The sequence below is a fragment of the Camellia sinensis genome, chromosome 8 (assembly GCF_055761805.1).
Source record: "Camellia sinensis isolate YWXY chromosome 8, ASM5576180v1, whole genome shotgun sequence".
NCBI lineage: Eukaryota > Viridiplantae > Streptophyta > Magnoliopsida > Ericales > Theaceae > Camellia > Camellia sinensis.
This window is the reverse complement of record NC_138968.1, coordinates 9205038-9222298: the sequence shown is the minus strand read 5'-3', so window position 1 is coordinate 9222298 and position 17261 is coordinate 9205038. Positions and strand designations below refer to the sequence as shown.

Genomic DNA, 17261 nt, shown 5'->3' with positions numbered 1-17261 from the left:
GTGAGTTAGAATGATGAGTCGAGCCTAATGTATGCTAGACAAATGAATGCTTTATACATGAGAAATGCTAAGCGAAATATGATGCTCTATGATATCCATCATAAGTAGGTAAATAAAAGGAAAAAAGACATGGGATTGGAAGACATACACGCATTATTACAATTTGCCCTCGCACAAGAGGGTCTAAATAAATGCCCTAGCTAATTACCTCGAATTAACTAATTATTACAAACAAAAAATGGTACTGTCTAGCTGAAAAAGGTGGTTGGCCGGCTAGAAGTGGTGGACGGTCGTACAATATAAGTGGCCGGCCGGCCACTAATTTGGGGTATGCCTTGTAGCAACAGATAACAAACAGAGCACAAACAGAGCATTTTCAAGAAATGTCTGTCCACCATGTCTTTCCTTATCATCAATCAGCTCAAAGGAGGGGTAGGCTCGATTCGTAAGCCATCAATTGGCACAAATTCATTGTGTGATGACTTATGAACCAAGGGATACAATTTCAATAAATGAAACTAAAAACAAACAAGAACCTCTCCTTATCATGGAATTTGATCAAGGCAAGTGGTTGACCTTGAATATTGAATCATTTTCATCACTAGTTAGTATGAAATGATTCAAGATTCAATGGGTTCAATTAACGTCTGATTGAACTCGAGTGGATTTTATTATCTTGCTCCATTTTATTCCAATTTTAACACCTCTTTCAATTACCTTTCCATTCCTTAAGCCTTTTAGTCCAATAATGAAGATTAAGTCCACTAATGGAAAGAAGTGTCAAGCAAAGGGCCGTTTTAGGCATGAGAGAGATGTCATGCCATTGGTAATGAACCTCTGAAGAGATTAAACCATTAAGTACAACAATTTCTATCTCAAGCTTAAACAAACAATTGGTTTGAAATGACTCTCAAAGCAAAGAAGAAGCCAAGAAATGAGAGAAGTACAGAGATGATTATAGATGAACACAAGTATGGATAACTTGAAATAAATGCTATCAACTCAAATAGGTTAGTGTCTAATGCCTAAAACACCAAACCTATGAGGATCATTACACTACAAGCATGCAATACAAAGCATAAACGACATGAACAACTTAAAACAATCCTAAAATATGCTAAAACATCACTGAAATTAAGGTAAAAACATCTACAAAAACAAGCTAAAATATTGGTGCAACTAAGCTAGTAAATAAGCCAAAGAAGGGGAGGCTAACCCCTTCATTTTTGGGACTTCAAAACCATATTTTAGCCTCTGAAAACCTCTGAAAATCAGTGGGAAAAAGCTCAAAAAAAGATAATGAAAAGGTGGGAAACACAAGGGGAAAAGCCTAGAAGACAATGGTTAAAGAGGGGTGGCCCACTCCTCTACCCTTAATGGCTTTAAACCACAAGTTTCAGCCCACAAAAATAGTTGAAAAACAGTTCAAAAACAGCAATGAATGATGGAAAATAAATAGGGAAAGAAAGCTTGGAGTTATATCTCTTGAAGAGGAGTGATCCTTTGACTTACAAACCACTAATTTCACACCCTCAAGAGCTGAAATGCAAGTTCAAACACCTCAACGAAAAACCCTCAAGGTTTGGTTTAGAGTGTTTAGGCAAAGGGTATAGAAGTTGCAAGAGAGAGAGAGAGAGAGGGAAATGTAGAGAGAGAAATATTTTCTAAAACTTTGCTCCACAAATTTTTCTAACCCTAAATTATGAGAGGCAGTCATCTATATATAGAAATATATGAGACTATCTCGAAAATATCCATACAGACACAACTGGTGTAGTGCATGCACTCGAGGAGATTATCTTGAAAGCATGTTCTATGCTCTATGCAAACTAGATAAGCATATGATGTATGAATGATGCAATGTGCACATGCAACATAAGAGGTATGTAAGAGCGCACGTTCTATGCAAAAGGAGATATTAGATATGTAAATCGACAAAACGGACAAAAGCGACGTTCGACGACAACCTCCGACTTACCCCCTGGAGGCTTTGCAAAATGTTCAAAAGGATACAACTTGTTAATCTTTGAAATTGGGGCACGTTCGGGCTCCGGAGTACAGCGGGCATTGAAACAGCATAACCGGGACATAATTTCGAGCTCCTCAAAATCAAATCCACCTCAAATACCTCAATCCTTCTTTCCAAACCCAAAATAGGACCTCTCATACACTGTTAGGGCAAAAAGGGAACAAAATCAACATTGGGCCACAAAAGGGGCCGGCCAGCCACTAATGGTGTACGGCCGGCCATTAATGCAAAATCGGGGGCAAACTTGACATTTCGACTCGGGTCTACTTAAACACACCACCAAACTTCATTTCCTTATACCCACATGATCGAAATCACTCTCCCTCTCTCTCTAGGTGCTTTTTCTCTTTAGATTTGTGCTTTGTATGTGTTTTCCAACGCCCCCCGCAAATTTTATTCATAAACCCTCTTTGACCCTCTACACTTTGAATCGATCAGATTTTGTTTTCGTTGATTTTTTTGAGTTTTCAACACCCTGGGTTTGTTCCCCTCGAATTGTTCTTAGGTTTTGTGAACTTTCTTGGGTTTTGTGAACTTTCTTGGGTTTTGACTTTTTCTTCTATTTTCTCTCTCATAGGTTGACTTTTTCCAATTTTTTTTTTCTTTTTTCTCCATTTTCCATCAATTTTTCAGTTGACGGACGATGTTCCTCATGATGACGCCTTGTCGAGGTTGAGGAGCCTATAGCTAATGCGACTGGCGAGGCAGCGGAGGAAGTTGCCGCTGACCTCGAGGTAGAGGCAGAGGTCTTCGCCCCAGGGCCTGAGCCTGAGTTACCACCCTTGAGGGTGAGGCCCTTTGTTCTGGCTACTTACCACCCTTGCATGCACACGATGGCGCCTGAAGGCATGATGCGTTTTGATAACTTCGTTGTCGACGTGCCGGAGGATATTTTGCTGAGGGAGCCAGACTCTCATCTTTCCCACGGCGCTACTGAGGTATAACCTTCATTTTTATGCTTTAATGCCTTTCATCTGACTGTCTTGCACTGCCTTTCATTTGACTCTTCTTTTATCACTGTCTTTCATTTGATTCACTATTTCTTTGCCACAGGAGGACTCTCGCTCTTGTACGGGTTACGAGGTAGTGACGGCCAAGGATTGGTATCATGAGTCCCCCTGGGTCCGCGACCTTGCCGATGAGGCAGGCTTTGGCTTACTCTATATCGGGCTCATGCGCCACATGGCTAGCCGGGCCCTATTCGGAGTATTAGTGGAGAGGTGGTGGGATACCACTAATGTCACGACCCAAACCCGCCCCTATGGGTTTAGCACCGTAACCGGCCAGTAATCCGAGAGTTACCGAAGGCCTGCTTAACAGTAAAACAGTAAGACAGAGTACAAGGGCATGGCAGAAGCCAAAACAATAAATAGACAATGTCCAATGAGCTGTGACAGTCTGAATGCAAAAAGATTTTTCATTCATATATGCACATTCAGAACAAAAGAGTACGTACATACATCATATACAGACATTTAGGTTAGGGACCGGATCCCTACCATGACAGTCCAGTACGGTAACATTCAGTCTATACAGATTACAAAACAGATACAAAAAGGGGGAAACTAAAACACCCCAAAAGCCCTGGCTTGACAGGCTCGGAACCTCGCAGTGAGGCACAGTGGTTGGCTTTGACAAAAGGGAGTCTAACCCACGCTCCTAGCTCCGGTCTGGTGCCTGTACACCTACATATATGTATGAGCAGTGAGCTAAAGCCCAGTGAATAACATAATGCGTAAAGAGGTTAAGAATGAATGTCTTTTCAGTATTGAAAACAGTCAATTGATTCAGTATAACAGTCATTCAGTCAATTGATTCAGTATAACAGTCATTCAGTCATAACAGTCATATGTGGTACATCCATTAGCAGAATAGTACAGTAAACAGTAGGTCTTGAGAGACCGAACAGTCAATGATGGCCATTAGTAATGGTTCCAAACTTGGGAACCGACAGAGATCTCTGTAACAGTAGCAGTAATAGTTCAGTAACAGTATATTGCTATGGATGCCACAATACAGTTCAGAATAGAGGACAAACATTCATTCAGTTAACAGTAAATAGTTCAGAAAACAGTTCAATTGATCATTCAGAAAATATTCATTTTCGAACATATCTTTACAACATTGTTACTCACAGAGTTCTGGGCTACAGATAAGCTAGAGCGCGTCTCCGAAAGCCAATCCTACACAGTTGCAGAATGAACACACACTAAGCTACATAGTTGGGAAAATAATAACTTAATCTCTATCTTGACTCGGTGTGGTTCTACATCAATATCCTTATTAAGATGCCTTAAACTAGGCCTAAGAATGCCTAAAATGAAATGAGGATGCAAAGATGTACTTAGAAAACATTTTCAGAGTTTTCAGAAAACAGGGGTCTCGCTCGAGCGTGGGATTCCCCGCTTGAGCGGACATGCAAACAAAAGACTCCGCTCGAGCGTAAACTTTCCCGCTCGAGCGTACTAAAAAAGTATTGGATGTGTGAAAATCACGCTCGATTGGGTGCTCGATACCCGCTCGAGCGTGTGAAACATGTCTTCGCTCGAGCGTCCAATACCTCGCTTAAGCGGACTGTAAAACAGTGTAAAGTGCTGGATGCACAAATTTCACGCTCGAGCGCCAGACACTCCGCTCGAGCGTGAGTCCAAAATCTGGAATTTCCAGATTTGAACCTCAAGCTCAAAAACAAGTTTTAATGTACTAAATTCGATCCTTTTGGGCTAATTTTCTGAAAAACACTTCAAAACTCATAATATAACATGTTTCAAAGGTCAATTTGAGAAATCAAAGCCCAAAGGTAGTTTAATTAAATCCAATTTCAAACCAAACTTTCAAGAACATGATAAACATGTACATGCATGAATTTAAACACTTCAAAGCTTCAAATGCTAGCTCAACTGAGCCAATTCTTTTCAAAACAAGATAAATTCATGGTCCTTAGCAAAAATATGAACATGCAAGTGACAATTTTCCATGAACATAACTCAAAATGCAACAATGTAGGCATGCATGCATGATATATGCTACAATTCAACATTTTAGGACCAATTCTAGGCTCAACTCTTCAATATGACATGAACCATGCAAGAACCAACTTAAAGACACAATTAAGAGGTTGAATTCCTTACCTAAGTCTTTAATTTAAGGTATGGAAGTTCTATTCTTGCAATCTCCTACAATTTCTTCAAGTTCACCAAGCAATTCACAAGATGGAGCCAAAACCTCTCTTCTCTCTCTCTCTCTCTCTCTCTCTCTCTCTCTCTCTTTCTCTCTCTCTCTCTCTCTATATATATAGTCGGTTTGAGTGTAAGGTAATGGCTGAGGAAATGTTTTGTGTCTAACATAAATGAATCAACAAAGGGGGTCCTAGATTAATCCACTAGGATGGCAATTTGGTGATTAAGGCTAACCCTCTAATTTAGCTTATTTTAATCTAACTTAATCATACCGAATCACATTTCAGATAAATAAACCATAAAATCACATAAATTATGATTAACACATATCACTAATCAATTTCAGATTCGGCCGTCGATAAGGCCTTCAATTTGCAGTTTAAAGCATAAAACATGAACAGATAGTTTAATAGTCAACAGATAGATATGCATTTAAACTAGCATATTCAATCAATCAGTTCAGTTTTTCAGTCAGTTCAATTACTTATCATGATCAGTCTCAGTTTAGTAGTAATCAGTAGCTTAATCAGTAATCAGTAGTGAGGGCTATTACAACTAACTCTTTCCATTTCTCTTCCACTGGAGAGATGATGATGACCCCCTATGGCTTTTCGATGATCACAGGCTTAGGAGTAGGGGGTGATCCGATCCCTTTTGACATGGACATGGACTAGTGGAAGGCGACCTGGATTTACCTGCTCGGAGTGAGCCTGCCCCTATACAGGTCATCTATGGTGCGATACAGTTGGTTCCTCGAGCACTTCCTCAGGAGTCAGCCTGAGACACAAGAAGAGGTAGAGTAGTACACTTGGGGCTTCTTGATGTACCTTCTTAGTACCACCTTGTTCGTGAATAGGTGGAACACCATGAGTTTGTACTTGTTGAGCGCCCTTGTGACCCTGCCTCGTATTTGATTTTACGACTGGGGTAGAGTCGGCCTTGCCACACTCTATGGCTACATGAGCTCTAGTTCCTACATGTAGGGAGACGGGGTTGGAGGCTACTAGAGAGCCTGAGAGGTATGCACTGCACTTTCGATTTTGTTTACTTATTTTTCTACTTTATGCTTTGCATGTTCAGCCTTAAATCTGTTCATGCATTGGGCCTTCTACCTTGCACTTTCTGTGTAATATCTGCTCACACACTGTGCCTTTTGCTTTTCACTTTTTGTGTAATATCTGTTCACACACTGTGTCTCATGTTTTGTACTTTCTGTGTAATATATGTTCACACACTGTGCCTTCTACTTTGTACTTTCTGTGTAATATCTGTTCACATAGTGTGCCTTCTGCTTTGCACTTTCTGTGTAATATCTATTCACACACTGTGTCTTCTGCTTTGCACTTTCTGGGTAATATCTTTTCACACACTATACCTTCTGCTTTGCACTTTTTGTGTAATATCTGTTCACACACTGTTGATGCACATTGCTGATATTTTCTTATAGTTGTGAGTTTACACTTACTTCTCGACCCTTGCTCCAGAGCTGATAGATGAGATTGCTCCGACCGTGCCCTACTCGTGGTAGTATGATAGCAGGTACTGTCGCCGGAGCTGCGATAACATGACATTCGCTTTCTATCGTCGCTACTTCGACACAGTGGTCACCCGCAAGGTAATCCGAAACTCACAATTATTTCTACTTTATTTCCATTGTTGTTGTTCTGATTCATATTCATTCATACTCTGACAATTGACAACAACTCATAAATTCTCTATTTACAGATCTTGTGGTAGCCATGGGCAACGATGCCAGCCGGAGTTCAAGACCGATATGCTGGGGCTTAGGCTACCTCTCGATGTTGGATTTTACTAAAGGGCCCATTCTGTCGGGCCTGGTTCTTGGTAGAGCAGTTTGTACGCCAGACACTAGGCATGCTCACTCCGGTTGTTTCCATGCCGCCCCCAACATTCATGAGGATAGCTAATAACCTCTCAGCTGAGGCCATTATTCTATATATGGTGGGGCTAGACGCTGACTATTTTAGAGGGGAGGGCAACTACACAGCCTTCATCAAGACTCACTTTATGCCACCTCTGATTGGAGTTTGTGTGGGCAACGCAGCAGGTGCTCCTTTGGCTGGAGAGGCTATTTAGGAGACCGAGGCTGGTATCAGAGTAGCCCCTCCTACTGTGTGGGCTACCGATTAGTGGGCGATTCCCACCACGATCCCTTTTGGGTGGCCAAGCGGGACGGCGTATCAGCTCTCGATAGAGCCCCCAGAGGCGAGACGAGGCACAAGTATGTTCGAGCTCCAGGCACACCTCAAGTATGGACCACACTTTACAATTTGCATCCCGCATAAATTTTTTTCAGATACTAATCATTCCAATTCACTTGCAGGCGCCCACAGAGTACACGGAGGGCCTTCTTCAGCTGGTTGTTTCCCTAGTTCACATAGTACAGAGGAGGGAGATGCTACTTGCATTGCATGGTATCCGGGTATGCTTCCATTCCTCTCATGCATTGCATTGCTTCCCACACTATACTGACATGCCATATTCCCACTGATACACGATACTCATACGATAAACTGACATGCATTCTGATACGTTGTATGGACACACCATACTGACACACTGTACCTATGCTACATCTATTTTCTGTATCATACTCATACTGCATACTCTGTAAAAATGCATACACTGTATCTGATATGTTGATGCTTGTTTTTTAGATTCCACTTGCACCGAGGGCACTAGCAACAACAGCAGCACTGGCAACATCTTCTCCAGCGACAGGGAGGAGAGGTAGACAGACCCCAGCACGCGGTTGAGATGAGCGTCGAGGCCGAGGCAGAGGTGCTCGGAGTCAGAGCAACTCTGAGCCAGTTTTGAGTGGGGATGATTCTAAGACCAGTGACTTTGAGGAGGCAGTGAGCCGGCGCTTTGAGTTTGAGAGCGGGGACGATAATGCTGGCTCGGGATCAGGGAACGAGGAGGACGCTGAGGCTGGCTTTGAGTTAGGGAGCAAAGATGATGATACTGGCTCTGGCTCGGGGTCTGATTATGATAGTGGCGACGATGGAGACAGTGCCCTTGGGTCCCCTTTGAGGAAGATGACGAAGAGGGCCTCTCGAGCTTGATGCGACTGGCGCAGGCTTTTGTACTCTATTGCTTACTTTTACTTTATTTTGGTAGTTTAGCACATGTATAGCTTCAGATAGGCTTTTACTTTTTGTTTTTGAAAACTTGTACTCTCTTTTGTAAAAACCATGATCGGGGTAAACTTTTATGAAAAGAGTTATTATTTTTGCATCATGAGCACTGCATCTGTATCCACATTTGCATAAAATGAGAAATGGAATTGAAGTTGAAATTGCTTGTCATGGAACGATATTCTTAATTAGATAATGAGCCGACTAACGACCAAAATACGAACGATAAATGGAAAACAAAGTAAAAACAACCTAAACACAGCTATGTACACCTGCTAAAAACAAATGACTCAAAACAAGACCCTAAAACACAAAGACCAGGATAAAACCAAAATGCCAAACTGTCAGGCCACAAAGTAGACGGTCGGCCACAAAAAATGGATGGCCGGCTAATAAAAGTGGACGACTGGCCCATAAAAGTGGGCGGCCAGCCACTTGTGGTGATCCACCAACTGGCTGATAGCTGGCCTCCACTCACAGCCCTATCTTCTACAAAAGGTTTTCTTTTGCAATTTCTTCATCAGAACCTCATTTTAGCTGCTGTTTTCTCTGAAAATGGAGACATTCCTTGCCGAGAAACTCAAAGAGTGGATAACCACTTTAGACGGCACAAAAAAGGTAAATTTCTGAGGTTTCGATATAAACGCGGTTTTTTCATTGAGCCGTAGTCCACTTTGTTTTCCGTTCCTCCATGTCGCGGTCCGATGTTGGGGGCCAATTAGACATGTATTTCGTTTCAGAGCACAAGAAGTGTGCCCTACTCTAGGAGATTTTCAAGCATTGATGGAATCTTGATGCGATAAGAAGATCATGCCTTAGCTCCGTTTTGGCCATGCCTAGGCTTTGGGACCGATGTGAGGGTTTATTTTGCACGAAGCTCAATCTTTGGCTCATGACGGGGAGCTAGATGTACCTGACTTGATTCATCGGTTTTCTGACATCGGTGATAGAGGTGACCTTCTCTAGCGAGGCTTCCAGTAATATGCCCACTATTTATGTATGCTTGCACATTTTTTTCTTCCCCCTAGCTGCGGTGGAGCCAGTATTAAGCTAATCAAAGTAGCCCAATGCTTGAAAGAGGGTAAGAGTTGCATTGGTTTAGCACTGGCCGAGACCTTGGTGGGTTTAGGTGCTTTTCATCGGCGAGAGACCACCAGGTTTACGGGGAGTCCACTACTGCTCCAAGTATTATTTCCCACCCTTTCTTATATATGTGATTCTTGTATCACTCAGCACTCACACTCTATTTTCTCTTAAAACCCTTTTCTTTACTTTTCTCTCAACGTGCATCTCTTTATTCTTTAATCTCTCTTCTTTTTCATCCCTTCCCAGTTATGGCTCATGGATAGGCTGAAAGTGGTGGACCCTTACCCCGAATATTCAACCCGAGCTTACCTTTTCCGCCAGCAGCTAGTGGACTTTTCCAATGAGAGATGGTGGTGCAACTGGATGTGCAGCAGATCTATAGCCGACATAGCTTGGCATTGCCCCTGGCTTAATTTGACTGAGATGAGCTACAACATGTCTCGACGACCGGGCATATAGTTGATTGGTCTCACCCATGGCGTGTTATATTTTCCCTTCCGGTTTAGATGCCAGTTTAGACATAATTGGACTCGTCCAGATGAGGGGGTAGAATACTCGGCTTCATTCCCACTTCGTGGTTCACACTTGACTCGGTACCTCGCTGCCTGGAGGACGAGAGAGATTCTGGCCTTTGTCCCTAGTTTTAGTTATGCCCTTTCCAATGAGTGCTTAGCTTGGCTCGAGGAGGAGGCATAGGTTAGGCAAACTTTGGCTGCAACAATTTCCATAAGCACGAGCAGAGGACGCAGGAGCACCTGACTCATCTATGCCCCTAAGTTTATTGCCTTGACTTTTCTTTTCAAGTTTTATGATATAAAAGCAACTTTGATTCAACTCAAAGAGTTGGAGAATGTACTTGTGTTGAAATCAATGGAATTAAAGTTGTGAGTACTAAAAATTTTCCTTTTGGTCCTAAAATGGTCTAAGTTATAAAAGGTAAATTTTGAACAAAATCCACTGTTATCAAAACTTTTCAAAACCATTTTTGAAAGTGCTCACTACTTGACACGCACGAGATCAACCCTCAAGATGTACAGCCTCGATTCAATAGATCGCAACTGCCCATAACTGTATTCATACCGGCCCTTTTGCTGACCTGAAGATCACACAACCGAGCTAAGTGATAATGGAGAAAGATGACCTGATCAAATGAACGAAGAGGATAGTTAAGTTGGAGATAGTTATGGCCGAACTTCAGGATGAAGTTGCCTATGTATCCCAAAGATGAGAATCAGGTCTTACATAGTTCGGTTCAGATTCACTTGAGTATTAACTCTCTTTTTTTGCGCTCTAACTTTTTCCAAAGTCACCTTTTAGGGTTTTCAACCTTGCGAGCTCAGTTTTTCTTTATTTCTAATTTTTCATGTTCTAACTTTTGCCTAGGTCTCCCTTCCGAGTTTTCGGCCTAACAAGTCTCTCAGGGATAGTATTTCTTCAGCTTGTCCATATTGATCGGCTATGAAAACTCCAGGCCATCTAGGTCCATGAGAATAATCGCTCCTCCTAACCAGATAGATTTGATGATATAAGGACTAGTCCAATTAGGTCTAAACTTGCCCCTAGGGTCATGAATGGGAGCTCAGTTGTTTTTCAGTACCATGTCCTCCTCTTTGAGATTTCTGGACTGGACCTTATTGTTAAAAGCCCTAGCAATTTTGTGTTAGTAGCCCTGGACATGATACAATGCCCTTAGTCTTCTTTCAGTACCATGTCCCTCTCTTTGAGATTTCTGGACTTGACCTTCTTATTAAAAGTCCTAGCAATTATGGATTGGTAGCCCTGGACATGATACAATGCCCTTAGTCCTCTTTCATCAAACAACATTAACTTCTCAAATCTACTCTGCTGCCAGTTCACCTCTGCTATCTGACACTCGGCCATAACTCGCAGCGAAGGTACTTCAATTTTAATTAGCAAAACAGCTTCCATCCCATAGATGAGAGAATAAGGGGTTGCCCTTGTGAATGTTCGGATTGACATTCTGTAGCCTTAAAGAGCAAATGATAGTTTATCTGGCCAGTAATTGTATGTTTCCACCATCTTTCACAAGATGTTCTGATGTAGGCCGAAAGGTACCACATTGAGGCCACTTAGGTTGCATTTTTTGTCTTTTAATTTTATTTATTTAGTGGAGATGATGTGTTTCGTGCACTTGTACAGATTTGACAGGAAATATGAAAATTCAATCAAAAGGGGGGGCGAAATCAGATTCTTCGAGTGAGACGTGAAAAATCCAAGTCCACCAGACCACCGCACGTGCGGCCCACCATCGCACGAGCGGCCCAAACCATCGCACGAGTGGCCCACCTAGGGATGCGTGCACAGACTTTTTGGTCTATTTTGCTCCGAATAAAAGACAGAAAATCAGTCACAGTTAGGGTTCGAAAATTGAATACAGAAAAGAGGGAGGCTAGGGTTCCAAAGGGGGAGACACTACCAAAGCTTGGAAAACACTTCCATGGGGGCTTCTTCTTCATCTTCTTCCTCTTTCCACTCCTCCATGAGTGGCTAGTCGTCTTTTCTAGGGTTTTGATGAAACCCTAGCCATGTAATGGAATTTTTCACGAGCTTTCATTGTAACTTGGTTTGAATGAATGTATGGATGTTTTAGAAGTTTATAAATAATTGTTTCATTCTTCTCTTCAAGCATTTTACTCTCTGTGATTGTTTAATGTTTTCCATATATTAGTATTCTTTGTGTTTGTATTCAAAGTACGAGACGAGTCATACTATGAGAGACGGGTCGCTTTGCTAATATAGTTTAGAGCAAACGACTCGTACTACTCGGGATGATTTGTGCCTGTATATTGAATGCAACAACCCTCTTGATCAATATTTCAAACTTGTAGTTTTGAAATATTGGATAATTCAAACCGAATTGCGATTGATGGTTGATGTTAAGTCTCATTCATATGGTTAGTGGTGAATTCTCTACCCTAGGATTTTTCTTGAAAATTAATATCTCAAACCCTAGATTTTAATTGTTAATATAATTCTTCAAATTTATTTAATTGCTGTTTAGGTATAGAATCAATCTTATCTTTTTAATCAAAATTAATTTAGGAATTTTGCGATTGAATTAATTTAATTTCACAATAGTCCCTGTGGATCGATACCTGGACTTGCCATTATTCTGATTGAATTTGGTATAATTTAGTATTTAATTTTGGTGTGTTCAACGACCCACCATGTTCTTAATATTCTTGTTTGTGGTCTCAACAGCTCCATTAGTCTGTGGTCTATACGTTGATGACTTGTGAAAAGCCACGTTGTATTTCTCGAGCAGATCCACTACCTTTTTCTTGAAGTGTAAGTCGTTATCTGATATGATCTCATTCGGAACCCCATATCAGCAGATGATGTTGTTTTTGATGAACTTGCCTATATGGGACGCTTTCAACGCGGTATAGGACTGGGCTTCCACTTACTTCGTGAAGTAGTCAATCGCCACTAGAATGAACTCGTGCCCATTTGATCCTTTTGGTGAGATAACACAGATAACGTCGATTCCCCAGACTAAGAAAGGCCATTGTGAAGTCATGTTGTAAAGCTTAGATGATGGTATGTTCACGCGATTGGCATGAATTTGACATTTGTGACATCGCCGTACAAAACCAATGCAATCCTCCTCCACAGTTGACCACTAATAACCTTGTCTAAGGATCTTCCGAGCTAGAATCACACTGTTCATATGCGCCCCACTCTCCCCTTCATGGATAGCCTCCATAAAGCGCTTCGATTATTTCTTTTCAACATACAGCTTGTGCATTCCTGGATAGCCTCTTTTGTAGAGCTTACCCTCGCAGATGATATATTGGACAGCTAGACGTCGTATACCCCATTTGTCTTTGGCATTTGCCCTTGGTGGATATGCCTCCTTTTCTAGGAAGTTCCAAACGTCATAGTACCAAGGGTTCTTGTCTTGAAATTCATCTATAGCAGCGATGGTCTCATAAGCCAGCGTGTATTTCTGTTCAATGATGATTGGATGCATCTTAACTCCCAGCGGGATATCTACCATAGAAGATAGAGTTGCCAAAGAATCAGCAAACCTGTTGTTCCCTCTCAGTAGATGCGTAAATGCTAGTTTTTCAAACCTAGGAATCAAAACATCCAGGCTTGATGGTAAACCTTCATTTTCTCCTCTTTGACTTTCTAGTCTCCGTTTGCTTGAGAAACAACTAAGTATGAGTCCCTAATGGCATCCAACATTATTGTCCCTAGTTCTAGGGCGGCTTTCAAACTAGCAATGCACACTTCATATTCTGCTTCGTTGTTGGACACTTTGAATTGGAGTTTGAAGGCTAAGGGTATATGGGAATCATCGGGTGCTATCAGCAATACACCTATCCCATAACCGTATTAATTGGACACTCTGTCAAAGTACATCGTCCATATTTCCCCTTCTACGTGCAGAATGTCTTCATCTGGGAAAAAGTATTCCACTGCCTTATCTCCTTCTACCGGGTGGTCTGCCAGGAATTCCGTTATAGCTCTTCCTTTAACGGACTTATACGTAACATACTTCAGATCAAATTCGGAGAGAAGAAGCAGCCAACAGGCTAGCCTACCTGTAAGTGCTAGTTTCTCAAAAAGATATTTGACGGGATCTAATCGCGAATCCAGGATTACAGAGTGAGCTAACAAGTAGTGCATCGACTTCCTTGTAGCCCATACCAAGGCTAAACACGCTTTCTCCAAGGGAGTATAGTAGGTCTCGTAGTCTAGCATCTTCTTGCTCAAGTAATAGATGGCCTTCTCCACCTTATCTTCAAATTATTGAGCTAACATACACCCCATGGTCGAGTCTGTTACCGATAAATATAGAATCAAAAGCTTCCTCAGTTCTGGTGGCGACAACACAGGCGGATTCTGGAGGTATTGCTTAACCTGCTCAAAGGCAAATTGATATCGATTGTCCCATTCGAATTTTTTTTCTTTCTTCAGGAGACCAAATAGTGGTTCACAAGTCAAGGTTAATTTAGAAATAAACCGTCTTATGAATTTCACTTTACCCAGAAAGTCGCGCACCTCTTTTTCAGTCCTTGGTGGTGGCATTTTTAGGATGACCTTGATTTTGGAAGGATCTACTTCAATTCCCCTCTAGGTGATCAAAAATCCCAACATTTTCCCTGTCGTTATGCCGAAGGTGCATTTTTGTGGGTTTATCCTCAATCTGTATTCCCTAATCCGTTAAAAGAACTTTTCTAGTGCGGTGTAGTGGCCTTCTTGCTTTTTGAATTTGACAATCATGCCGTCTACATACATCTCAACCTCTTTGTGAATCATATCATGCAGAATGGTGGTCGCAGCCTTCTGATAGGTAGCCCTAGCATTTTTCAACCTAAATTGCATGACTTGGTAGCAGTACGTACCCCATGGTGTGGTGAAAGTCGTCTTTTCTCTATCCTCCGGTGCCATCAAAATCTGGTTTTATCCGGAAAACCCATCCAAAAAGGAAAACAAGGCATGGCCCGTGGTGATGTCTACGAACTCATCAATATGCGGCAGTAGAAGGTCATCATTCGGGCTGGCTCTGTTCAAGTCCTGAAAGTCAACACAAACTTGAATTCTGCCATCCTTCTTCAGCACTAGGACGATACTGGCCAACCAAGTCAGATACTCGGATACTAACAAGAATTCTGCATCAATCTGCTTGGTGACCTCTTCCTTGATTTTCAACGCCCAATCCAGACGAATTCTGCGCAGCTTCTGCTTGACTGGTCGGGCCTCGGGTCGAGAGGGATCCAATGCTGTACAATTTCAGGATTGATTCCAGGCATGTCTTCATAGGACCATGCGAAAATATCTTTGAAATCTTTTAATAAAGCGATTAAACACTCACGTTTCTCAAAGGCAACGTGGACCTGATCTGGACCAGGCGTGGATCCTTCTCAGTACCCACATTAAAGGCAATGATTTCATCAAAACAAGGCGTAGCAAACTTCTCTTCCTTTTGATTAATTAAAATTTTCAAAGCTAGAGGAATTTCTTCCTCTTTGTTTCCGTTAAAATTCTAAAAGTCTTAGTTAATGCAATAAATAAGCGTCACGGAGAAGTACACAGAAGTAGCAGAGTTCTCATTCAAAAGGTCCAGATCCTCGGTTACAGACTCAAAAGAAAAGTTGAATAAAGACCTAGACAGGACTTTGGTATCCGGGTTACCATCTCCAGAAATACTAAACTCAGACATAGAAGAACTTGAATCTGATCTCAACTCCACAGACTTAGTGGAATCAGATTCTGGCTCATCATCCAATTCAGAACTGGAAAGAAAGCCTTCCTCCAGTTGCCAAGTAAGACGTGGTGCCCTCGATACAACCAAAATTCTAGAGGTTGGGTCCACACCTGGTTTTTCCTTGATCATGGATACAGTAAAGTTATCCCCCAAGTTCTCTAGGTTGGCCATAGGATTTGTCAAGAGACTGGCCAATGTTGTCCCTACTCTAGGGTCGCTGTCGTCTGAGTCATCTTCCGTGCTCTGGTTGGCTTTGATGTTTGGTTCAACCCTTTCCTTATCATTATCCTGCAACTGATGGTCAAAGAAGATCTTGAACCTAGGGACATGCTCGTTCGGGGAATTTACCCAAGGCTCAGGAAAGCCACAAAAAGGGAAGTCCTTTCCCTTTCAAACAAAACGGCCATTGAGCGTCTCCTGGATTGGCTTGTGGACGAGCTCATAATGCTTCCTAGCTCTTTTGGCCTTGACTCCGCCCTTCATTTCTTTCCCCTTCTGTATCCAGTCCTCTCTGGTGGGCACGTAGCACAGTCCAAAGGTATGCGGGTTGTGTGGCACCTCTGCCGATGCTGCAACACCTTTCCGCTCACTCTTTCCAAGTCCCATTCCTAGAACATGTCGCCACTTGTTCATGAAGTAGATGGACTGGGCACTGACGTACATGCCTTCGTCTGCGGCCAGAATGGTCTGCACTACTCGGGCTTCAGCCAGAGTGAATTCTAAGAGGAACACATCTTCGTCGCCATGATTGATTAGGACTGGTGTAGTCACCTCTGAAGATGGATGGATGGATGGATGAGTTCCCAAAAACAATTGCTACTCCTCCCCTATGAGGATACTTCAACATTTGATGGAGGATGGAGGACACAGCCTTCACATGATGTAACCAAGGCCTCCCCAACAGCAGGTTAAAGGCAGCCGGTACATCCAGGACATGAAACTTGATCTCTTGCTCTAACGGGCCAACCTGAACTCGTATTTTCACCGTGCCCATGACCTTTCGGCTTGTGTTATCACATGCTCGTATCGCTTGGGTTGTGGGAACAAAGTCTGCCGGTTTAAGGACAACTACATAAGCAGTATGGGATGGACAGACATTAATGGCAGAACCGATATCTACCAACACCACTGGCACCAACTTCTCCCGGCATTCCATAGATATGTATAATGGTTTGTTGTGAGCCGACCCTTCCGGCGGCATCTCTTTGTTAGAGAAAGTGAGTGTTGGTTTAGTGCCACTTGGAAAGACCAAGCTCACAAGTTGCTCGAGTGTAGTATCAACGAAAAAATTTAGCCTTGTCCATTGCCGACAACACTACCTGTCGGTGCGCCCGTGATGCCATGAGGAGTCCCTAAATAGAGATATCAACTTGGATTTTCTTGAGCTGCTATAGCACTAACTCCTCTTCTAGTTGCTTCTCTTTCTGTTTCTCGAACTCCTTGTTTTTTGCTGATGGCTTTGCTTGATCTAGGTGTGGTGGCTTAAAATACCGTCCATTTCGAGTAAGATGATTTATCTTCTCAGCATACCACGTATTATTTGGGATGCAGCCTCCCCAATCTTCGTTGGT

General features: G+C 42.3%; 1 protein-coding gene across 1 annotated transcript; it reads right to left on the bottom strand.

The window, feature by feature from the left end:
• Positions 1-16393: 16393 nt before the first annotated feature.
• Positions 16394-16891, bottom strand: LOC145797479 (uncharacterized). Its single transcript, XM_082884619.1, has one exon. It carries the CDS (start codon positions 16889-16891, stop codon positions 16394-16396), a length of 498 nt encoding a protein of 165 aa, XP_082740745.1.
• Positions 16892-17261: the final 370 nt, after the last annotated feature.